Consider the following 26,749-nt stretch of genomic DNA (forward strand, 5'->3'; position numbering starts at 1 on the left):
TTATTATGTCACGGATGTCGGCTTTACCTTTACCTACATCATTGGGTTTAGTACAGCCCCACTTCCCACATCTCGCGCAAATCGTACTGTAAACACGTAGAGTTGACTCTTGGGGCAAAAAGTACATCTTTTATCAAACATTTTAGTCTTAATTTTTTACCCCCACGCAAATTTGACCCTAAACACGTAGCTTTCCCACTATTTTAGTGGGGTTTTTTGGTCGCGCATGGTATCCACTCGTCAATGTAAGTGCCCCCCCCCCCCGGGTGGAATATGAAGAATATTGGATGATATCCTTAATAACTAGGATATGAATGTTAACAATAGAATCTCCTATTTCTTGTGATTTTTTTTTTCAAAGATAGATGTGCGCGCCCGTGTGCGGAACTGGAGAAACCGCACAACCACACCGTGCCTTGTAAAATGTATGCATACGGAAACCCCAAAATTAAAGTGGCCCTCTACAGTTCAAAATAATGCTCAGTGGCATGGTGGGAAAACCCACTTCTATTTTCATCCCAGTATTTGCAAGTTTATTGTGACTTGTGTGTGTTTTATGAAATTTCAATTCGGTCGCTATTTTGCCATTCGTTGTATATTTACTCACACAGTTGAATAGAGAAGTAGTCATTTTTTATCGAAATATTCCCGGAAGTAGGTCGCTCATATTTTCATCCATATAGCTTTCGTCAATGCTGTTGATTCTAACACTGACACTTAATAAAACTGCGACCACTTCGACTTGTCGAAGTAATAGATTTGTGTGCGGATTGGTTTTTTCATCAATATTTGCTTTATCTGTATTTCCTATTGAGCTCGCTTTTACTGAACAATTTTATCAACGAAAATGGCTGAGAAGGCTAAAGAAGATGCATCAAACTATCCACAGAACTTGACATGCCCGCTATGCCTTGATGTATTCGATGAGGCTACCATCCTCACGACATGCGGCCATACCTTTTGCCGCAAATGCCTCATGAACTATGATCAAGTTCATCAAGAGCTCGACCACATGATCTGTCCTCTCTGTAGAGAAATCACCAAGTTTATGTCTGCCAACCGTGTCGATGATCTCCGCCTCAATGTCTCCATCAACGGATGCGTGGATGATTACCACATCAAGCGTGGAGGAATGAATGCTCTCCTTGAGATGAATCCGAAATGCACCAGTTGCAAGTTGCAGCAAGATGCTGTCTCTTACTGCAGAACATGTAATAACTATATGTGTGATAAGTGTTTGCATTGTCATCAACATCTCACAGTGTTCTTTGAAGGTCATGATATTGTTTCCATAGGGGATATCATCGAGGGAAATGTAAAGATTGGTCATCTATCCGAGAAATGCCACACCCACAAACAAGATGAAAAAGATTTGTTTTGTGAAGAATGTAAGGTCCATGCCTGTCTCAAGTGCATCGTCGTTACCCATAAAAATCATGACATCAAGAATCGTACCGACTTTGAGCAGGAGCTGCAGTCCAAGGTAAGTGGTTTTGTAAGTCCATGGTAGTTAGACCAGGTAGCTCATAATGTCGGAACAGAAAGGGATGGGTAGTCATTGGACATACAACTTGCCACTGGTGCAACCATGAAGAGATTCCTTACTGTCGAATAAAAAAATGAATTATCCTATCATTCTGATTACAAACTGCAAAAGAAAAAGTGACATAAGTTATGTGTGTGACTTTTTTGTTATTTTTGCAAATGATAGATTGACCTCATAAAGTATTTTCTTACCTAATAGGCTTTATCTCTGACCAATAATTCTTTAAAAAAGTAATAAATGGTATACTTGCTCCATGTGGTTAAAAAAATTGGTAAAATAGGACACACGATGGATTTTTTTATTGCTTATTAATGCCTATGCCCCCACCCAAAAATGATAATTAAAAAATTTTGTTTTGGTTCTGCATTTTCTCTTGTTGCTACAGGTAAACGACCTTGCTCAGCGCTGTGCCGAGAAGAAAACAGAACTAGAAAAGAACATTCAGAATCTAGAAGTGCAACGTTATGAGGTACATACTGCGGTGCAGAAACTATTGGAGGATGTCAAGCAAGCCTACATCATCAAGACCAAAGAGCTGGAAGAAAATCTTAACAAACTCGAAGAGCAATTAATCGCTTTAAAACAGAGCTTCGATGATGACCTTGATGTATTGAAATCAAAAGATCGACAGAGGATCAAGAGTATCTGTAGTTCGATCACACTGGTAGATAATGACAGACTTGGTCATCTTGAGACAGACAGTCTGTCTGCTCATGTCTTACTATGTGATGAGTTGGATGCTATGCTCAAAGAAGCTACTGATTACTTGTCTGTTGCGGCCATTACCAAGGATGCAAAGGAAACGAAGTTCAAGCCCGCAGATGATGTTCGTCTTGACCTTGGGCGTATATTAAGATTTACCGAGATGCAGATTGTTAAATGCGTAGATTTACGGGGGCTTATTGCAGGAATGACGCGGTACACTGATGACAGTGTTGCCATTGGATTTGAAAATAATTATGATATAGATATCACTGATTCAGCTGGCAATAACAAGAAGCATACTAATATACCGAGTAACACGTTTTTCCACGATCTTGCGTTTTTGCAAGACGGATCACTCTGTATGTCTTTGAGTAATTCAGAGGCACGAATATATTCTCTCACTGGTTCCCAGAAAGCAACCATCCAAGTGAGTGACAGAGGATATCGCCTGAAGATAAACACCAGTCCATCAGCAGATGAAATCATCATTTCCAATGGTGGAAATGAAGTATACATCTATGATTCAACGGGATCCACTCTCAAACACACTGTTCCAGGACGCAACAAGATTCGTCAGGCCACTGCCACCAGGTCTGGTAAGATCATCACCAGTTCATGTGACCTTCAGAATCCAAGCGTGGTGACGGTTTATGACAGGGATGGGAATGCTGGCGAGTCACTACAAGCTCCAAACGGTGTCTATATGTATGCTGCCGTGGATAAGCGGGACAGGGTGTATGTAGCAAGTGTTGATCGTTCCAAGAGTAAAAACGTAGTGATCAGGCTCTATGATCTTAATGGTCTCAATTTAATAGAGAGATATGAGTTTGATGGTCTTAATACGATATTGAATTCTAACTGGTGTTATTTAGTATCTGTTTCACAAGACGTACTGGCCTTTGCATGCTACTACAAATTGTACTTCATCAAATTACTGTGATCTGAAAAAGCACTGAGCGCACACTCTCTTTATATAGATCTACAGTAACATACCTTTAATCACGTTAAGATATTTTCATTTACTTCACGTAGTCCGAGGAAATATGTTCAGTTGCTTCATTCATTGATTGCTATCAGCATTTTAATAATATTAGGCATGTATCTGTTAAAATAACCCTCCCCAATGATATAAAAACAATCCTAATATTATGTTATTTTTAGTGAAATTGCTTAGCCTTTAACTTTGATTTTAGAGGAAATTACTAAAAAGGTTTGATTTTGTAGGAAATTACTAAAAAGATGATTATGTGCTCTGGTCCGTTTCATGAAAGTTGTCAGCACTAACAAGTTGTCTTTCTCCGACAGTTAACATAGCGACAGTCAGAGGCCACTTGTTTCACTGTTTATTATTTACAAAGAGGTTACTACAAGTTGTTTACATTTTTCTAATTTCTTTCAATATATATATATATAAATATGTCTTCTAATTTTTTTCAATATGTAACTGTCAAAAAATATTTCCGCTTGAGTGAGCACCACTTACTTTTGTAAAGTTAGTGAAAAACGATTTGCGCAGAACTTTGAAATCGTTATGTGAATAAAAGAAGAACACATGAAATTTAGCTACTAAAATTTATTTGAAGATATCTTTTACCTTTTTTAACTTGTTTCCTTGCCCAAAACACTTCGAAGAGTGCATTGCGCTCCATCCCACTCCCCCATACACCGAGGCCATCGTGACGACATTTGCTTTACACTGAGCTGTGATTTACATGAAATGGCTTAGGATTGATTTTTCATTTTGTTAATCATCGTCAAGCTTGGAAATAGTGTGGAGAAAAAGTATTAAATGGAAAATGAGATGTAAACCCACTTTAAATGAAATAAACTTAGTGATAGAATGCTGGAGATGTCTGATATAAGTTTTTGTTCAGATTCAGTTATGTCCTCAGATCCAGCTGGCACAAAAAGGGTAGTTTACTAAGTGTTGAAATTTCAATTTGGGTGGCAAAATTGTTACAAAATGCTTGAATGTATCCGTTTTATTTCAATTGACTAAAGTGCAAGGGAAATGTATGAGAAATGTTTAAGTTTGATTTCGCCCTTTCCCCTTGACACAGCGTGAAAACAAGCATTTCTGCGCAAACAGATTTCTGCGAGCTTTACAAAAATGGACAGTGCTCACTCAAGTGTAACATTCTGTAATAACTTTTACTTTCATTGGATAGATGAGACCCAAACCCAAGGTTATATGTAAAAAAAAAATTACCCACATGTTGTATATGTTTTAATTCCCAGTGTTTTTTCAAAGTGTAAACTTTTTTGATACGCACTGTATATATATATTGTTCAAAACCCACCTACACCCGACAAAGGAAATAATAATTGGTATAGTGTCGAAAATCTGTCTATCTGACGGTCAATCGGATCGGGGTTGCCCTAGCCACTAACCCGTCTCTGTGGTCTAGTGGTTAAGGCACCGGCGTTCAAAGCTGGGGGCCCGGGTTCGATTCCCGGCAGAGACATTTTTCGGCATTACCAATTTTTCCAAAGGGCAGATAGCTCTGAGGAAACTTGATTTAAGCTACGCCTACCATTGTTCTCTTCATCCATTTCTTTCACAAAATATTTATATAAAAGAGTTGCCAAAGCTGTTGTACATGTATAATTTCACACATTTATATATATATATGTATATATATATATATATATATATATATATATAAATGTGTGAAATTATATATATATATATATATATATATATATATATATATATATATATATATATATATATATATATATACATTTATGTACGTTGTACATATAACTATCATGGTGTAAATATTTTTTTTTTTTTTTTTTTCATGTACGTGTAATAAGTCTCATAAAGGCCATTACAATTCGAAAGGTTTAAAACGGTGTTTAATACAAAGTTTACTGTAGAATTAATGAAGATCAACCATTGGTTTTGTTTCGCCACTTTACCCTAATTATGTTTTACGAAATTGAAGTTGGCCGGTATATTAATTCTTCCTTTTTTTTTTAAAGGGAACTGACAGGGACGCTCATTAGCCCGACCGTAATGTTTTTTAATTTAACACTTGTTTTGGAAAGAAGATTATTTTATTAATACCGAATGAACGTAAATTTTTCTGGTAATTGACAAAGAAAAAAAGTGGTGAGATAGGGCATTGTACCTATCGGTGCAAATATTAATTCCTTACATGTTTTATTGCAAATGTCATTGTGCATGTTTTCTATCATACTGAAAAGTTCATTGTTCGAGTTTGAAATGTTCTACAATACGTTCTGGACAAATCTTCAAATAATTTAGCGAGAGGTTCAACTTTGTAACGTAGCGCTGTAAATAAAATATTTAGAGAGTTTGGCAAATTTAAAATTAGTGACAATATATTGCGTATACAGGTAGACCTATACAGCCAATCATGTCGCTATATATATGCTGCAAAAAGGAGGCGGTGTGTTGGGCAGACTCTGTCATACACGGCACTTGGAAGAACTTTTAGCTGTTTATTCAATTACCAATTGAACAACGTGCACCACTTCACCTTTGAACCCTTGTTGTATATACAGAATATGGGGTTAATACATCTAGATGTATATTCACTCAATTCATTTTCCATTGCTTCCGAGCCATTTATAAAGTGAGATGTATACTCAAATGATTTAAAATGAAACTTCATTAATTTGAAAGTCAGCCTTAGTTTAATGATTATTATTGTTATGATAATTGCTTATATTATCATTGTAATTATTGTTATTCTACTTCTTCTCCTCTTCTTATCCCTCTTCTTCTTCTTCCTCTTCTCCTTCTTCTTCTTCTTATTATTGTTGTTGTTGTGTTTATTATTATTATCATAATTAATATTGATATTATTCAATGTATTACTATCCATTTTGCAAAAGACATTAATCAAAAAGCTATTCACAGAGTGCAAAACATGGTAGGGAAAGGAGAGGGCAACTTTATTACCTTTGTAATATAATTGATCGGGATGGGTATCTAGTTCTGCATTGCTTGTAAATTAATCTTTAGCTTTCATTTTCATAATTATGATTGCAGGGGCTTTTTTCAATTTTCATATATTTGATACGACACTTGTTTCTATCTATTTCGCCTTTTGTGTTCTTGAAATGTGCATTGAAATGTGGGGCAAGGTCAAAATTCAAAAGTTGCAAAATGACACAATATTGAAAGTCACTGTTCTTTTTTCCGTGGTGATGAGTGAGTTTCTCAGCGGTTTCTTTTGTTTTCTTGCACCTTAAAGGTCCCATGACACAGAAATCATTCATTTTAGAAGTAAGCAATTTCCTAATGTAGTGTTTCGTGTAAAACACAACATTAACATGGAATCAAACACACCTCTGCACAAGCAAACACATAAAAACAAGCATGCATGGGTATTTCAAACCACGACTCAAACCATGTTATCTCACAGAACCATCACTACATAAACCACATTTAAAAAAACATAAAAAATGAAGAAGCAGGGGTTTGATTTGAATGGATTTTCATCTCTATTGACACATTCAAGAATCATGTTCTGTATTGACCCTTCATCATGTTCATGACCATTTCTGCTCGTTTTGCAGATTTTCAAGTCAGACTTCATCCAACACTTTTGAATCCTGCTCTTTTCGTGATGGCATGATCATAACAAGCATGGTGTCATTTTAAAGAGAATTAAATTATCTTTTGAATGATATCAAATATGCATTGTGTAGAATTGGAAGTTGGGAGAAAATAATGGCTAAACTCAGATTTCCAAACTTTTTAAGAGGGGTTTATATACATCATAAATATGTCTTCTATTTTTTTGATATATATGTACATATATATACATTTATGTACGTTGTACATAGAACTATCATGGTGTAAATAATTTTTTTTTTTTTTTTTCATCTACGTGTAATAAGTCTCATAACGGCCATTATAATTCAAAGGGTTTAGAATTGTGTTTAATACAAAGTGTACTGTAGAATTAATGAAGGTCAACCATTTTTTTTCTCACTTTACCCTTATGTTTTACGAAATTGAAGTTGATCGGTATATTCATCATTTTTTAAGAAAGGGAACTGAAAGGGAAGCTCATTAGCCCAACCGTAATGTTATTAATTTGACACTTGTTTTGGAGAGAAGTTTCTTTTATTATTACCGAATGAACTTAAATTTTCCTGGTAATTGACAAAGAAAAAAAAGTTTTGAGATAGGGCATTGTATATATCGGTGTAAATATTCATTCCCTACATGTTTTATTGCAAATGTCTTTGTGCATGTTTTCTATCATACTGAAAAGTTCATTATTCGAGTTTGAAATGTTCTACAATACGTTCTGGACAAATCTTCAAATAATTTAGCGAGAGGTTCAACTTTGTAACGTAGCGCTGTAAATAAAATGTTTAGAAAGTTTGGCAAACTTAAAATTAGTGACAATATATTGCGTATACAGGTAGACCTATATAGCCAATCACGTCGCCATATATATTATGTTGTACCCTTAAAAAGAAGGCGGTGTGTTGGGCAGACTCTGTCATACACGGCACTTGGTAGAACTTTTAGCTGTTTATTCAGTTTCCAATTGAACAATGTGCACCATGATTATTATTGTTATGATAATTGCTTATATTATCATTGTAATTATTGTTATTCTACTTCTTCTCCTCTTCTCCTCCCTCTTCTTTTTCTTCTTCCTCTTCTCCTTCTTCTTCTTCTTCTTCTTCTCCTTCTTTTTCTTCTTCTTCTTATTATTATTGTTATTATTAATATTGTTGTTGTGTTTATTATTATCATTATTGTTGTTATCATTATTAATATTGATATTATTCAATGTATTACTATCAATTTTCCTAAAGACATTAATCAAAAAGCTATTCACAGAGTGCAAAACATGGCAGGGAAAGGAGAGGGCAACTTTATTACCTTTGTAACATAATTGATCGTGATGGGTATGTAGTTCTGCATTGCTTGTAAATTAATCTTTAGCTTTCATTTTTATGATTATGATTGTAGGGGCTTTTTTCAATTTTCATATATTTGATACGACACCTGTTTCTATCCATTTCGCCTTTTGTGTTCTTAGAGAGTAGTTGTTCATATAAATAGATATTGCTCAAGGTGAAGTTTTTTGTTGCAAAAAAGTCAGTTCATATTTGTCAATTAATTAATGCTTATGATATCAACATGTAGTGGAAGTGATTAGAAATTGTGGAAGTATTTATCATACATGTAAAATGACACTATATAGTTTTGATGATGGGAAAAGTACATTGTAAAGCTTTTGAAATATTCAAAGTATGCAGCTGTTTGATTTAAAAGTATTTTTTAAGACGGAGTTGAATTTCACATTTTTCGCGTGTTTCTCTACTTATGTATTAATTTTAGAGAGCAACGTGCAGAAATATAATGCAAGTGATTATAATTTGATGTCATTTTGGTTATTAGTAAATTCAAAAGAAACAAGAATAACAAGATTCATGATTAGTATACTATTTAATATCAAAGGTAAAGTTCGGGATCAGAGCGGGGTGGTCAAGGGAGAAGGGGTGTGTCAAGCCGTTAAGTTAAGAACGATACATTTTTTTTCCTTTTTCCGATAACCTTATTTTTCAACTCATATTGATGACTGCGCCGACGGGTGCATAGACCTCTTTACAATTTAAGACTGGCTTTAGACACATTCAACTCTATGTGAAACACTCCCAGATAATGTCATTTACTTGCTTACTTAATGTGTGAAATAAATACACCTACATTTGTCATTTATAACATGCGCATCATGAATAAACTTTTGCATTATATTTTGAGTTTAATTTCTTGTGGGATTTCAATTTGTCAAAAACTTTTAAGGAGATAAAGGATTGATAGTGATGGATCTTTAATAGAGAGAGAGAGAGGGGGGTGATGAAGGATGGAGAGAGGAAATAGAGAGTATGTGTATATGTGCGGGTGTGTGTTTGTGGGTGTGTGTGCACGTGTGTGTATTTCAAATAAACGGAAATGCGAGAGGCATTATTGGTAACTTGGTGTGCACTTGTTAAAAAAAAGTGTGTGCGAAGGTGGGTATGCAGTTTTGTGTATATGTTTGTTTATGTACGTTCAGTTGTGTGGGAGTGTTTGGGCGGGTGTGTGTATAATTATGTTGAAGCTTGATGTAAAATGGAAGCAGGGATGCAATGATAATATGTTGATTTTGTTTTCCTGCAAATCTTTCAATATTAATTGAATTAGGGTTGGAGGCTCGGTTTACTTTTTTTTTTTGAGGTATAAAAGTATTTTTAAGGGATTTCATTACATCCTTATATTTGATTCAGTTTTTGGTAAACATTAGTTTGTTGATATGAAATGAAGATTTGTATTTTTTTGTATTGATCTTGAGTTTAGGTAAATCATTTAAATGAAATCCTTAATCAAAAACATGTTGAAAAATAGTGTCATGTGTGTGGAGAGAGAAAGAGAAAGGTTGAAAAGGATTGAGGAAGAGGGGGGCGGGAGAGGTGGTCGAGAGAGAGAGTTAAGATGAGAGGGATGAAGAAATAGGAAGAGTGTCGATAGAGACAGAAGAAGAGTGCTCGAAGATGAAGGTAGGAAGAGGGTGGAGAGAGGGGGAGTGAAAGTGGTGAAGATAGGAAGAGGTTGGAGAGGGGGCGGGGAGAAAAAGCGAGACTTTGATTTGAGACAAAGATAAAAGTCCTTGAGTCGGGTCTAGAATTTATAATTTGTTTAAAGGTCAAGTCCACCTCAGAAAAATGTTGATTTGAATCAATAGAGAAAATCAGGAAAGCAAAATGCTGAAAATGTCATCAAAGTCGGATGTAAAATAAGAAAGTTATGACATTTTAACGTTTTGCTTATTTTTCACAAAATAGTTATATGCACAATATTTAGTCACATCCAAATGAGAGAATCAATGTTGTCCCTCACTCACTATTTCTTTCGTGTTTTTTTTTTGGTTTGAATTTTACAATATTTCAATTTTTACAGATTTGACAATAAGGATCAACTTGAGTGAACCATAAAATGTTAAACAGTGGTAATTCCACGTGTTCAGGGAGAAATAAAACTTTATTTCTCAGGACAATTATTTAATATAATAAAATACAAAAGAAATGGTGAGTGAGTGATGTCATCAGTTCCTCATTTGCATACCGACCAGGATGTGCATTTAACTATTTTGTTAAGCGAAACCTACAAATGTCATAATTTTCTTGTTTTACATCCGATTTTGATGAGATTTCATTGTTATGCTTGTTGTATTTTTCTCTTTTTATTCATATTAACTATTTGTTGTGGTGGACTTGTCCTTTAAGATAACAATTATACGGCCTCGTTCCCACTGTCGTGCGAACGCCACCAATGGCCTTCCGTAATTGGCTCGGTGTAAAAATGGCAAAGGTAAAAATGGCAGTGGTAAAAATGGCAGAGGTAAAAATGGCAGAGGTAAAAATGGCAAAGGTAAAAATGGCACAGGTAAGAATGGCAGAAGTAAAAGTGGGAAAGGTAAAAATGGCAGAGGTGAAAATGGCAAAGGTAAAAATGACAGAGGTATAACTGACAGCGGTAACAATGGCAGAGGTAATATTGGCAGAGGTATAAATAGTCAGTCTTAAATCCCCATGCCAAAAAATCCAAAAGCCCCTCCATGCATACAGGAGATTAAATAAGAAAGTTTCTGAGAAGAGAATTGCAATTATAATGTTTGACTAATGGAAAGGGTAATTTTTTTAAATGATACTGCAGTGTAGATCTTCTGCACCAAGTTTATAACACTTCAGTTGGTATTTCTTATTTTTTTCCTGGACTTACATGCACGGCCTTCTCATGTCAAATCGCTCTTCTAATATTCAAATTTGAAGCACACTTTGAATTCCAAGTATTGTACTTAATTCATTACAGGGGAAATTCACACTGACATAAAGTTTATTGTAGAAATAGCAGAAAATAATTGAAATGATTTGGTGGGGATTTTAGGGAATCCATCAAAAAATTAAAAATCTATTAGAATTTTACATTTTAACGGTGACGTCATTTGCGAGCAGTTTTTCCCACATATGGTGTAATAAAAAATATAAATGAAATGTCATTTTCTTTAAAAAAATGAAACTGGTTTTTATTGTACCTTAAGTATATCAACATACAAATCATTTCACATCCGCTCCTGAAAGATTTTTTTTGGCAAACATGAACCACTCGATTACAAAATTGAAAAGTATATGTTTTGGTGCATAAAATACGGGGCAGCTGCTAGTATATGACGTCACAGATCAAAAACTCAAACTTCTAATAACTTTCTTAATCTTTGATGGACTTTCCGCAAACCACCAATATATATTTTTTGCTAATTTTACAGTAAACCATTGGTGAATTTCCCCTTCAAAATAGGTCGATAGAATGGTACCTAAGAAACACCTATAAATTTAAATCCCTGATTCGCTACACATTTCAAAATTCATGCGGTAACCGTTACCATAAAAACTAGTTTAGGAACCTGACATCCACTTGCACTAGGTGCAATGATGTATTGCTCTGAAAGTCTGAACACTAGTTGCTATTATTTCATTTACATTAAACTACATGCGTATCATATCAATATCTATTCGGATCCATTATGATGTTGAAATATAAAAATTACTTTTATTACAGAGCGTTCTGTTATTTTTTTGTTATCCAGGTTATGCAAGTGGTTCAAAGAAATCCCGAACTTGTCTATTTCCATGATTTCAGTGTGTTACTGGTAGCGCACATTGGTGTTTACATTAAAATTTGTTGGGTATGTATGGGACGAAATGCTGTTCTACTATAAGAACTGGCCAAGATAAATCATTTCATCAATCACTAATTGAAATCATTTTGGCATGAAAATGTTTGAGTTCAATCATATCAACGATAAAGTATAGACCTAAATTGATGACAAAAATCCATATAATATCAAATCAGTTCATAATACTCATTTTGTCGAGAGGAGTCCATTCAAGTTCAATAATTATGACTGATATTAACCGAAAACATGGAAAAGGCTCTGCCTTCCTTGTTGATGTAGCATGTCATGATCTTTACCTCTGTCATTTATGCCTCTGCCATTTTTACCTCTGCTATTATTACCTCTGCTATTTTTTACCTCTGCCATTTTTACCTCTGCCATTTTTACCTCTGCCATTTTTTATCTCTACCATTTTTACCTCTGCCATTTTTACCTCTGCCATTATTACCTCTGCCATTATTACCTCTGCCATTATTACCTCTGCCATTTTTACCTCTGCCATCTTTACCCGGCACCCCGTAATTGATCGCCAGAATTTGTGAATCATTTTCAATTTTTTTTCTGCGATTAGTACGATTGCCACGACTGATCTGATACGATCTGATACCATCATACGATTATTACACGATTAAAGGGGTGGTCCGAGCTGAAAATATTTATATCTTAAAAATAGAGTAAAATTCACAGAGCAAAATGCTGAAAATTTCATCAAAATCGGATAACGAAGTTATTGAATTTGAAAGTTTAAACACATTTTATGAAAACAGTTATATGCACATCGTCATGAATATTCATTAGGTGAGCTGATGATATCACATCCCCACTTTCTTTTTCTAATGTTATTACATGAAATCATAAATGTTTCATTTTTTCATACATTATTATGTAAATGATGTGTTTCCGTTATGAGTTGCGACAATAAATGACTAATGCACTTAATCAGTTGAAGATTCAATTGTTTTAGTTCTTGGTAGATAAATTTTGAATTATCCTAATTTCATTTAATAAAATACAAAAGAACAAGTGGGGATATGACATCATCAGTCCACCTAATAAATATTCATAAAGACATGCCTAGAACTGTTTCACCGGAATAATGCAAAATCTTTAAAATTCAATAACTTCGTTATTTGTTATCCGATTTTGATCAAATTTTCAGCATTTTGTAAATCTGTGAATTTTACTCTATTTATTGAGATAGAAATATCTCCAGCCTGGACCATCCCTGTAAGATCACCGTTTTAATCGTGGGGCGAATCCTGAAAATGGGAATTATGTATAAGAATGAAAATATAACTACGCAAAGATAAAGAGCGATGACAATCGTACCCGCCATATCATATAATCTTGCATCGATTCGTCTCATTTATGCTGGTCGAAAGTATAAATGTGCAATAGATCCCGGGAATAGATCCAACGATAACATATAACCTGTAACATGTGTGAGGTTTTACTAATCACAACGCAGGAAATACGTGTATTTCTTCTAAAACCCTTCATGCGTTTTGATGGGTCATACAAACAAACAGAAGTATTTTCATGCATTTCTTATTTATTTCGCAAATTAGATTTTTGCAAATTAGGGCAGACCGTATGGTGAATGGTTGTGTTCTTGTGAGAACAATAATTTTTCTCGTTCGTCTCAAAATTCCACATTAGTAGGACCCCTCTTTCTCAGCTGCTGATAGGAAATTTGACTCCTTACCATTGGCGGCGGAAGCCAAAAATTTTGAGGGGGTCCACCTGCAATTTTGGGTTGGACACAGGTAAAAATTTGACAAGCAAAAAAAAAAAAAAAAAAAAAACGTCATCAACCAAAATTTTAGGGGGGGGGCACAAAAATGTTAGGGGAAGTCGACCTGAATTTAAGGGGGAACGCAGGAAACATAATTGACAAGCAAAAAAAAGTTATCAATCCAGGGGGACCGTCCCCCACCTCAAATTTAGGGGGACAGGACAACCCGTCCCACCCCCCCCCCGCTTCCGCCGCCTTTGCTGCATACCGTACATAAACAACATTCCCGACCTTTCGTTGGAGAACGCGAACGCTTATTTGCGACGGTAGCTGATTTTGGAAGAGACTTTTGGGCCCGTCGTCATGGTCGTAAAACTCTGTCCTGCAATGCAAATTGTGTGACATGAGATTTTTTTTTCGTTTCGCATCTGGAACGGAAACATTCAATCTGCGTTTCGTGTGCAAAATTCTGGTTGCTACTATGGTAACAGCGATATATCCGATTTAGGACGACTTTCCAAAGCAACATTTGGTTCCTCCCAGAGCTCGAGAGGCCGCCCGGGGGGGGGGGGGGGGGCGGGCCACTTCCATTGAAGAGTGGATACCAGGCGCGACCACGCGTAAAAAGTGAAAGAGTGGGCAAGTACGTTACGTATAGGCCTATGTAACGTTATAAGGGTGTCAAAAACGATGTTTAAAATACTGAAAAGGAGGATATGTTTTCAGTACTTGTAGGGTTTTACAAGCTAAATACTTGTTAAGAGATGCATTTTCATAATCTGGAAAAGCCTTGCTTCCCTTGTTTAGGGTGCTTTTCGAAACCGTATGGTCGTGCCTGGTATCCACTCATCAATGGAAGTGGTCCTCCCGGGAATTCCAATCTAATCCCCCATTTCTGGGGAAAGTAAAACATAATGCCCATTACATTGTGTGCCAGAGGCATATCGTTTGTGTAGGAGTAAACAAAAGAAAAAACCCCGGCTGGTACGTGTTCACACGTACGTATACATGCTGTGTACATAATCAACGCATGCGAAATGGTTTCGGATGGAGAGGTGATTTGACCCATGGAATCAATTGCCAGAGATCCACCAATAATCCACATTAAATGCAATATCGATTCGATGGACTGTAATGATCTATATATAAGTCTTAATTCAATAACTTTTTCCTCACTCAATATGTACTCGATTTGTTTGAAAAACCACTTTCTTATCCAGGTCATAATCTATTGTAGGTCCTGCATTTCGAATATCTCCAGCCATTAGTCGTAATGTACATGCATGTATGGTGCGGATGTCGCGGGAAAGAATTTTGCACACGAAAAGCAGATCTGTAGGGCCTGTAATCCCCCTGTAACACAAAGCTTAGCATTGATTGTAGACATGTTTAGAGCAGTTTTCTACATTTGATTATATTAAAGGAGAGTGAAACCCTTGAAACCAGCTGAATCCATATCAAAGAGAAAAATCAAAGAAACATATTGTTGAAAGTTTGAGGAAGATTGAATGAATAATAAGAAAGTTATGAGCATTTGAATATTGAGATCACTACCATGTAGATCCTCCCATTGGCAATGCGACCAAGATCTGTGATGTCACACACGTACAACTCCCTCATTGCTTTAGTACTTATTTCACTTATATTCTCACTTTTATAGAATCTATCACAAGGTGAGGTGTTCTCTTTATGAGAGGACTATGGTGGCCCTGAAGGGACATCGCAAATATAGACCAAATCGCGAATATTCATGACGAAATTGGCGACGAAATTCACGACGTCGTGAATTTCGACGCCAATTTCGTCGTGAATTTGTTTTGCTTGCCTGGGCGGTTTTGCCGGTTGAAACCAATTCGTCTGCTGCTAATTCCTCCACTGCAGGGTCGATCTACATTCATTTAGTCTAATGCAATTCTGTCCATTAACTTTTCGCCTAACAACCATATGGTCCAATAACCATTTGATCCAGTCATCACTTCGTCTAATCACCAGTTCGTCTATGACCATTTCGTCTCATAACTAGTTGGTCTAATATCAATTTTATTTTCCTTAATTTCATCCAATTAACACTTAGTTCAATTAAACCAAATGGCATATGGAATAAATGGCAATTGGACCAACTTGGTTATTAGACAAAATGGCAGTTAGACCATGTGGATAGTGGACGAACTGATGGTAGACCAAATGAAAGCAGACGAGTTTTTTTTTAGTATGTTTTCAGTGTCCAAAAGGGGAGAGTTGTTCATCTGTGATATCATAGATCTTGGTTGCGTTGCCAATGGGAGGATCTCCATAGCATTAGTGATCTCGACATTCAAATGCTCATAACTCTTCTATTGCTAGTCCTATTTTACTCAAACTTTTGTTGATCTTATTCTTTGATTTGTCTGCTTTCACAAAAGCTAACTTGCTCTAAGAGTTTCATTCTCCTTTAACTATAATGTACAATCAATTTTAAAAATCAAGTGTATGATTAAGCGTTAACTTTTGTTATAGGGGACCCTGATATTAGCGTCCGTGAGGTTTGCGAAAGGTGGCTATCGTTCCGATAGGACTTCCCTCCTTTTCCAAAGTCCAACTGGCATAACAGATAAACAAATCCACTGGAGCTTGACAAAATTGTGTGTAAAAAGTATATTGATTGATCTACATAATCATATTTCAACAATGTCATCCATTTTATTTGGAGGGGAAGAGGGACATGTGCCCTGGGATGGATATATATACCTTTAGGGGGCGCAAAAAGGGCCAAAATAACTCAGGGGAATAAGAACAAGGAATAAGGGGACGATGTTTTAAAAGGGGTGTTATTTATGCTAACCGCAGCGTCAGGGGGGCATTCTTGGCACTTTTCATGGGCGCTGAGTGATGTGCCACTTTTCATTCTCTCATTTCCCACAGATATTGCCGCAAAATGAAGTTCTTGTTGCTAGACGAGGATCGGCACAATGACGCCTATAAGACAATGTTAGAGAGGATGGAACGAAGAAGATGGTCCGAGGAATGGGCCAACAATGTGTTTCCAGGGGCCATTGTACAGAAGTTAGCATCGAAGCCTAAACAAGGGGCTGACGATCGCGCTTATCGTTCACTCGGTGTAGGCACAGGGAACGGTAAGTAATCAGGAAATTCGCAGATTTTTATACTTTAATCCTTGTTGTACGTCGTGGCAATTCTCATTTCGCATGTGATCTGCCAGGAGCATTTCATAAAAAATAACCAGGGATTTTCAGTGACTATTATATTAGCTACTAGTAATATCATTGCATATGATTGGCCCTGAGCAGATTTGTCGATAGAAATCACCGACAGTATGCCTCATGAAAATGAACCCCTGTGCAGTGCACTATTATCAAAGTACAAAGTGCAATATTCATATCCATATGTCAGTCAGGGTTTTCAGTCAAACGGCGGGAATGGAGGGCACTGTTGTGTTTGATCTGTGGAATTACTATACAGACTTTACGAAGTATCAATAGAACGCAATTGGCATGCATGTGAGCAGATTTCGGCAGTCGAAAGTCATGTGTTATGCCTTTTAAAATCTAACCGCCCTCTAAACCCTTGCGAGGCTGTTAACCCTAATTTTCAAGAGATACTAATTGTTAATAGGCTTTCATTAAATGACTTAGGCTGAACTAATTCAACATAGATGTGAACATTCATGATAACGTATAGAGTAGGCATACGATCATTTTATTCATCATGACTTTACAATCTTCTGAATGTGTTTAATATCTTCACTGTATAATTGAACATCAATCTGCTCCCCCCCCCCCATAGTTCAAACATCAATTTTGCGCCCTAGTCTGAACATTAATTTGTCGCACCTATTTTGAATAAAACAATTTGGCGCCCCTAAATCGAACATCAATTTGGCCCCGCTAGTTCGAACATAAATTTGGCGCCCACCTAGTTCAAACATTAAATTGGCGCCCCTAGTTTTAACATTAATTTTGCGCCCTATTCTGAACATTAATTTGTCGCCCCTAGTTTGAACAACAATTTGACGCCCCTAGTTCGAACATCAATTCGCCCCCACCCACGTTCAAACATCAATTTGGCGCCCCCCCCTAGTTTGAACATTAATTCGCCCCCCTAGTTTGAACATCAATTTTGCGCCCCTTAGTTTGAACATCAATTTGCCCCCCCCCCCCCCCCGTAGTTCAACCATCAATTCGGCGCCCCTAGTTCGAACATCAATTCGGCGCCCCCCTATGTCGAACATAAATTTGGAGCCCCTGGGTAGAACATCACTTCGGCGCCCCTATGTCGAACTTCAATTCGGCGCCCCAGGTTCGAACATCAATTCGCCTCCCCCTAGGTAGAACAACAATTCGGCGCCCCTTCAGGTTGAAGATCATTTTGGCCCCCGAGGTAGAACATCAAATCGACGTCGCGGTCAACATCAAGTTGGCGCTTTCCCTTTCCCTTTCTTTTCCCTTCCTCTCTCTTTTCCCATCTGCTTTTCCCTTTTTCTCTCTCTCTTTCCCCTTCTTTTTTCCCTTCCTTCCCTTCCCTCTTTTTTTCGTCTGTTTCTTTCCCCCTCTTCCCTTCTCTTCCCCCCTCTTCCTCTCTCTCTTTTTGTCTTCTTTTCTTTCCCCCTCTTCCTCTCTCTTTTTTCTTCTCTTCTTTTCCCCTCTTCCTCTCTCTTTCTACTTCTCTTCTTTCCCCCTCTTCCTCTCTCTTTTTCTTCTTGTCTTTCCCCCTTTTCCTCTCCTTTTTCCCTCTTCCTTTCCACCTTCCTCTACTTTTCTTCATTCCCCCTTTTTCTTCTCTCTTTTATCTTCTTTCTTTTCCACTTTTCCTCTTTTTTCTTCTCTTCTTTCCCCCCTCTCCCTCTCTTTTTTTTTCTTCTTTTCTTTCTCCCCTCTTCCTGTCTCTTTTTTTTCTTCTCTTCCTTTCCCTTTTTTCCTCTTCTTTCTTTTTCTTCTTTTCTTTCCCCTTTTCCTTTCTCTTTTTTTTCTGTACTTCCTTTCCCCCTCTTCCTCCCTCTTTTTTTTTGAGCGGGGGGGGGGGGGGGCAAGGCCCCCTCGGCCCCCATGGATCCGCGCCTGACTGTTGTCTAACTATTATCTATTCGGTATTCCATAACTTACAAAGGCCATGTTAAATGTTAACTTTCGTTTATTAATTTCGTTCAGTTTAGTATAAAAATAATAAACAATGGAAATCATCGGTGAAACCCGTTTCTTTAAATCCCCTTTAATTGTTAAAAGATGTATTTAGAATGCCTAGATTCTAGGTCTTAATATGAAACACGCGCGCGCAAGTCTATTCAGATGCTCAACTTTTTCTCTATTTAAGTCATCCAGTTTCAGATCACAATATCAAAAATTTTCTGCTCGAATTATTAGTGTAGGAAGATCCCCTATTACTCATTCTTTTCATGATTTACAAAACATGAATAGAGTGTCCCGTTCTTAGGTCTAAATCTCGATTTTTTTTCCGCTCGCGTTAATTGTTTAATTATATAGCTATTCTGTTCACGATTACAAAAATTGATTTAAATTGTCCACTCTTTATGTAGAAATGTCAATTTTTTTATTTGATTGTTTAAAATGTATCGTCTTCATGGCTTAGTGCAAGCAGATATTTATTGCTGCAACTTATTTCATTATAAGGGAGACATATTATTCACACAAGTATGAAATAATGAAAAAAATATATGATTTTATGTAATAACATAAGAAAACGGAAAGTGGGGATGTGACATCAGCAGCCCACCTAATGAATATTCATGACGACTGTTTTCACAAAATATCGCTAAACTTTAAACTTCAATAACTTTATTATGTGTTATCCGATTTTGATGAACTTTTCGGCATTTTGCTCAGTGAATTCTACTCTATGTATCAAGATATAAATATTTTCAGCCCGGACCATCCCTTTAACATGTACCTTTCCGATCAGTTCAAAACGTATATGAAAATTTACTGCTCGTGCTTTGCGCTCGCATTATTAATTCAATTCAATTCAAATAAACATTTATTTTCTTCCATTTCAAAACATTTTTCATAAACATTAATTCATACAAAAATCAAATTGATATGAAGAATATAAATATGTACATGTTAGGTTTAAAGAAGAAGGCGTATACCCTAAAACCCGAGGCTTGTGGCGGGATACGCCTATAGGCCAAAGTACAATACAATAAACAATACAAAGGAAAGGGCAGAGAAAAGAAGAGAAGGTAAGGGAGATCCCCAACTACTCATCTTTTTTTTAAATTTTGATTTTTAAGATTTGTAACGTCTTCATGGCTAACTGCATGCAGTCTTTAACAGGTACCTATTCAATCAGTTCATTTCTACGCGCGCTTCGCGTTCGTAGTAATTATTTAGTTGCATACACATCTTTTTCAGGATAACAAACATTGCCCAGAATTTTCAAATTTTATGAAAAAATACATAAGATTTCCAAAAAAATTTAGCCTGCGCTTCGCTCTCGCATTATATAAATAAGGATTATGATATTATATATTTATGTTGATTTATAAGAATAAAGCCAAGAAGTAACTATTGGGACTACCCTTTCAAAGAAACGAAAAATCATCTTCGAGCGGCCGATCGGGGAAAATATAGATGAAAAAAATTCCGCTCCCCCCCCCCCCCCCTATTGGCGAAGGCTGGATCCGCCCCTGTGCTGCTGATTAAGAATCATATCCATACATAGTAGGTTCCACGAAAGACTAAACAATGCGTTAAGCTTTACAGATTTTTTCATCGCGACTTCGCGAGTTTCCCCTTTTCTGTCGTAGTGCACTGTTGTATATGAGAAAACATGGAATGTTTGAATATTATTACATGACTGTGTTCAAAATCGTGAAATATTGGACAAAATGGCCTCCCGGTGGACAGGGTCGTATACCGGACGGGGGAGAAATTATAGAATTTCCGCAATCACGACGCGGTCACTCTCTACAAGCATGACAAGGCACCAATTCCTTTGAAAATGTAAATCAAATCACAATGGAGATCTGAGAGGCATTTGTCAAAAGTTGGTGGACCGGGAAAGCAGATGATCCGAATATTTGGACAGGACGAACAATTGCAAATATGTTGGTCTACCAACTTTCGACAAAAGCCTCTCAGCTCTCCATTGTGATTTGATTTGTATTTTGAAAGGAATGGGTGCGTTGTAGAGAGCGGGTGCGTCGTGAATGTGAAAACCCTATAGTGAAATCCTGGAACTCTGGTCTCTGAACCATGCGTTGCTCGTTCTGCTTGACTGAATCGCTATTGCACTCGAACTTGATGATTTTCATGATATGGTGTTATTTCAACCATGGACCTACTAGCATAACGTGGAGGGCTTTGGTTTTTCCAGTGGTTCCGAGAAACAGTCTATAGATGTTAGTAACCCACATGTTAATCCACACTTTGCCACTCTCCACCCAGGTGTTAAATGGGTACCCGGTAGGATGTGAAAGCCTATATGTAGTATGCCTAGCAATTGAGTCTTGGAACTCTTGTTGGAATGCTCCCCAGGGAGTGGAGAAGGTGCATTGTATGCGGGCATGCAAGGATCCGATGACCGGCATGACCGGGGTAATAATGATATGTCTGTAAAACGCTTAGAGACGTCGTTCCGATGTATTAAGCGCTATATAAATGCGCTATATAAATGCGGAATATTATTACTATTATTATGTGGTACACTGTAAAAATGCTGTATAAAATTTTAAGCAAGTTGTTTAAGCCCATCACTCTAACAACTATTGTTTAAACTTTTTAAACAAGATTTTTGAACCTTTTTTGTAATTGTTTAAACTTTTTAAACAACTTGTTTAAAGAGTTTAGCTAATGGGTGTTATAATTCTACTCCATTAAGTTAAGCCTTTCGATTTAAAGGGGGGGGGGGTCACTTTTACAACGCACGTACGATATAAAGCTCCATCATGCGTCGCTGTATGCCTAAACATTTCAAACTCATTTTTATTAACTTAAGGCAAGCTAACGTATTCAGAATATTGGTGACGTGGCAAATCTCATTGTGTAAAATCCTGACGTCATAAAGCAGTTGTCAAGTTGTATTCCACACGTTTCCTCTTTATATATATATATATATATATATATATATACTCTAAATTACAATGATTTAAATAAATCCATTACGGCTATGAATAGTGACCAGTTGATATTCGGATTAAAGATTGATCCGTAAAGATTTAAATGTTAATAAATTGGGATTTGAAAATCAATCTTTAAGATTTGCTTTTAAATCTTTAAGGATTGATTTTAAATCATAATATCGACTGGTCACTATTCACAGCCGTAATGGATTTATTTTAAATCCCTGTCTTTTTAGAGTGTATGGTCGCGCTCTACTCAATATCAACAAAATGATGGCGCTATTATACCCTAAGTGTTCTGACAACTATACGCAAGATTATTCATGATGTAGAATTTAAGAACAGAGTGTTATTATGGGGGGGGGGGGTGAGATTCCGCATCATGGGTTATTGTGAAATCTAAAGTTATCTGCTTTTGGTTCTCTCTCAACCATACCCCAATCTGATCCACTCGTGCAGGAGAGTATGAACTGCACCTCCTGAAGCAGCTTTCATCCAGGTTTCCTCGAATCAAGCATGTAGTCATCGAACCATCTCATGAATTCATCCAGGAATACCAGACCGAAGCAGCAACGACTTCTTTCAATGGTTCCATTGAGTTTGAATGGTATGAGGGGACCTTTCAGGGGTACAAAGAAAAGACACTTGATAGGTGAGGATTGGTGGGTATATTTGGTATAATATTATGCTTTAGAATCCTATAAATCAGATTTAGATTTAGATTTAGATTTTATTTCCGTTCAACAATTTTTTCAAAATATAATCAAAGTAACAATACATATTCAATATAATCGATAATACAGACAAATCAATGAAATTCGTAACAAATGTTGAATATAAATTAAACAAAACTACAATTTGTTGCAGTAATATTATCAATGAAAAGAAACAAGAAATGAACGGAGGGACTTGCCAAGAAAAGCAAAAGCTTGTAGAGAAGGCAAGCCCCTAAACTTAGTTTCAATACTAAATCAGTTGATTTGTACCGCACTCAACCCAGGTCAGGTGAATGGGTACACCAGAAGGATCCTTTAAATGGCTTGAGCTAAAGCTCTGAGAATTATTATGATAACTTCGCGGCTATAAACATACATAAATAAAACATGCCCGTCCGAGCGACTTTGATAGAGATATGGTCTCAATATGGATGTGACATTCCATTTTTTTTTTTTTTTTTTTTGGGGGGGGGGGAAGAAATGACTAATTCTATATGTACATACGAATCATGGTAGAAAATGTATTTGAAGGGGGATTAAGCACACACCCTGAAAGTTTTGAATCAACCAAAGGTAGTACCAAGATTTTGAAAGTATATTTTAGGAGGTATTAATGGAGTCCATAGCTTACAAGCATGTTTGCCATATTTTTTTCAATAAAAACAAAAGCTTCCCGATAACATTGCTCCTCCTTACGTGACTCAAGTGCTGAAGAACATGCTTTACAAATGAACATTCAGTGTGCATGCAGCGACAATCAATTATTTATACGGTTTTTAGAGATATTTAGAGATTGATGTCTTAATATTTTGAGTTTCCTTGGACAGAAGCCTGTTGCACGATAGTTTCATTTTAACGAAATTATGAGAAAAAAATATACGATGAAAATCCATATTTTATTGTTCGAAATAGACATGAAATGAAATACTCCGAAAATTTGCTTTGCCCAATTATTGCTCGTGGGCCCGGCAGCCGCTGTGCAGCGCCAGATGGACGAGGCTCTATCCATTTAATCGTTGAACGCCAAACAGGGTAGCAGCAACTCCCATCTTTTAACGTCTTTTGGTCTGACGTGGCCGGGGTTTGAACCCCCGACCTACCGGTTGTGAGACGGACGCTCTACCAACTGAGCCAACACATCATATGCAACATACGCAAGTCCATAATGCTCAATAATAGTTCAAATCAAGTTTTATTGATTTTAAGAGTTTAATTTAATTTCAATCCTTTTTCAACATGCCACGTATAACGAATTCCAAGAAATGAATGATTTTAATATCCCTGTTCTGTTATATCCCATTAAAAATGACAGTGCCGATGGTAGATTCGATTTTATCAGCGCCATACACAGTTTGTATTACGTGGAGAACGCAAGAGAGACAGTAAAATTACTCTACGACTGTCTTGCCCCTGGAGGTATGATGATGATCGAAATGAGTGATGGTAAGATTCTATTAACAACTTTCTTATTACATTTATTTTGATCAATGATATTTTGATCAATGATGTCTTAATTCGGTGAACTGAACCGATCAATGTAGGTCAAATTTACATGCATGCATGTAAAATAACAATCTTGGATGTCCGAAGAGTTTTTTTTTCACACTCCTCCTTTTTCTTCTTCAATTTAATACTGCATGGCGGTTCTTGAGTCTTTTTTTCCTTTTAATTTTCAAGTAATTTAATATGCTTCTTATGATGTTAACTCAAGTAATGCATATGTCATGACTTCAATAAAAATCGAAGGCGGCGCCATGTGTGACGTCATATGTTGTCTCAGAGTCGGACACCCCAAATTTCTCTTTTGATGTTTACTTCTTCTTCTTCTTTCTTTGTTCTTCTGTTTTCCAAAGTTTAAAATTAACGGGGACGGTCACCACTCTCCCCTGCTTTGCCGCCCATATACTTTCTTATATTGTTTAAGTACTCAAGCCCCACCTTTTGTCATTCGGTACTTTTTGTCATTCCACAGACAAATCCAGTGGACAGAGGATGTTTGCAGATTTTCCAGAACTGCAGCAAATGTTCACCCTCAAAAATTGGGTCACCTATTCCGATGTGACTGGCGCCCTCCACGACATGAACATACCATTCTCCCGTCTTGTGAACCCAATTTTCTTTGACATTACTGACGTCTTCGATGAAACTTCGAGGGAGGGAAACCTTTTGTTAGATTTTTTCACTCATGTTTCCAACTTTCGCCAGACTGCTGATAGTGACCTGGTCAAGAGAGTTCTACAATTTTTAAAGAGGAAGTCTAAGGAGCACATGACCAATAGTGAGGGAGCGGACAGCGTAGAAAGCGATCGACTCAAACTAAGACGAATATGGGAAACTTTGATCATTGAAAAGCCACCTAAAGACTAGAACACCTCATCAGTAATTTTGTTACGATACTTCTAGTCTTGCAAAAATGTCAAATGAATCTTTAAAAGGGTCCAAGATGGGAAAAATTGAAACCCTGTGACTGTGGAACACAGACAAGGGACCATTAGCGGCTTCTGTCTGCCCGCCATTCGCAAGTTTATAACTAAGCCTGGGTCGTGTTTCACAAAGCTGTTCGTAAAGTTACACACGACTTTACGCACGACTGAAACATGTTCGACTGGTACTTATTTTCTTTATATCAAGAATGAACTTGGCCTTTGAACATCATGTAATTTTATATTGTAAAAGAAAGCCAAAGAAAGAAAGAATGCTCTTTTTTAACTATAAATACAACATAATTATAATGGCGTCTTGCAAATGCTGCAATCGTCTTCGTCGCCATCCTCCTCATCAATTCTTGCTTTTGTAATATGATTGTATCCATATTTTGTATAGTGAAGTTAAAAGTTGAATTAATGTAGGGTTACTATGGTAACGAACAGAACGTGATATATTTCATCATGTATGTTAGAAGTGTATTTAAAAATCTACTGAAACATATCTTTTCAAACAACAAAACAATTAAGCTGTTGCAATGACCAGTTATCTGTTATTATCTTGCTACTTCATTTATTGATTTGTTGTTATATAATTACCTCTGAATGTTATACACTTATAATAATTCATACTTTGTTACTATTTACATTTGCTATGTTTTACTTGTTTCGTTTACCTTCAGTTTAAGTTGTAAAGCGAAACCGCATTGTATTAAGCGCTATATAAAAGCTCAATATTATATTGTTTTTTTAGCTTCGGGTGACATTAGGGAGCCCGGACATGTGTATAAAGTGACAAATTCAGTATTCGACGTGAAGATTCGGCGTTAAGATATGAAACTCAAGTATATGAAATACAGATAAAAATTACAAAAAGTGAATTAGTTTTTATTTCTGAAATGTTTTTACGATGAGCATATGTCGGTCTTCGGATCGTTTGTCCTCGTTTTAACTGAAAAAAATCTAGGCATTCATACCAATTGGTCCAGCAGTGTATACATCCAGAACCATCTATTGTCATGACATCTTCCATGTAGGCTTAACTGAGAAGAGGAGGGGTGGGGGGTGGGGGGCTCTGAGAGTGTCCTAAGAAAAAAAATACATTGAGCCCTGTTGCGGGTTGCGATTTTTTCCCGCCAGTACTTGTGTACCCGACGCGAGAGGGCAGTACCGTAGCCGTAATTTTTCATGAATAAGTCTATGCGAATAAGGTTTATTTAGTCAGACAATGCCTCATGAGTATTCGAAACGATAAGATCAGCTCGTTTAGTATTCAGTAAGCCTATCCTGCGATCAAGTTCACTGACGCAGGTTCGAGTCTCGCCCAGAACGATTATTCAAAGAATTTTATAAAATTAAACATTGATGCAAGACTCTAAAGAAAATACAAGTCCAAGATTTGTAGTCTGATTCAAAGCCTTAAAAGCCCTCTCGTGTCGGTTGCATAAGTACTGACGGGAAAAAAATCACTTCCGGGTTTGGTCTAGAAGGTAAAAAAAAACACCTTAAAAAGCCCGGCCGCAAAAGTAGGGAGGGGATCAGAAGTTTCAAAGCTGAGTTTATTCAACCAAATCATAAACATCAAACAAATACAAACAAAATGTTTATACTTAGACAATAAATGAAACGTTTGAACCCCTGAGAAGCTCTGATTGTGATTTGGGGCCCAACATAATTGTACACATTAAAAGTATTTTACATTACAAGGTATATACCAAATGCGGGGTGAAAAGTAAACTTAGCTGGCAATCATTCCATCTACACGCACACCCTCACACACAAACGAGCACCCTATCCCCACACAATATCGTAATTCAGATAAAAAAACAAA

At 36.6% G+C, this 26,749-nt stretch overlaps 2 protein-coding genes across 3 annotated transcripts; both read left to right on the top strand.

The window, feature by feature from the left end:
- Positions 1-544: 544 nt before the first annotated feature.
- On the top strand, positions 545-3,581 carry LOC129263650 (E3 ubiquitin-protein ligase TRIM45-like). The gene is made up of 2 exons (XM_054901554.2): positions 545-1,483; positions 1,932-3,581. The coding sequence occupies exons 1-2, from the start codon at positions 848-850 to the stop codon at positions 3,189-3,191; spliced, it is 1,896 nt and encodes a 631-aa protein (XP_054757529.2). The 5' UTR covers positions 545-847; the 3' UTR covers positions 3,192-3,581.
- A 12,692-nt stretch (positions 3,582-16,273) lies between these two features.
- LOC129261046 (histamine N-methyltransferase-like) lies at positions 16,274-26,749 on the top strand. 2 transcript variants are annotated; one of them, XM_054899116.2, is made up of 5 exons: positions 16,274-16,326; positions 16,607-16,818; positions 22,239-22,431; positions 23,808-23,938; positions 24,468-26,749. In XM_054899116.2, exons 2-5 carry the CDS (start codon positions 16,620-16,622, stop codon positions 24,860-24,862), a joined length of 918 nt encoding a protein of 305 aa, XP_054755091.2. In that variant the 5' UTR covers positions 16,274-16,326; positions 16,607-16,619; the 3' UTR covers positions 24,863-26,749. The 2 variants fall into 2 exon arrangements, with proteins under 2 accessions (XP_054755091.2, XP_063952650.1); XM_064096580.1 differs by lacking the exon at positions 16,274-16,326 and adding an exon at positions 16,355-16,374.

Source organism: Lytechinus pictus, chromosome 1, assembly GCF_037042905.1.
Source record: "Lytechinus pictus isolate F3 Inbred chromosome 1, Lp3.0, whole genome shotgun sequence".
Lineage (NCBI taxonomy): Eukaryota > Metazoa > Echinodermata > Echinoidea > Temnopleuroida > Toxopneustidae > Lytechinus > Lytechinus pictus.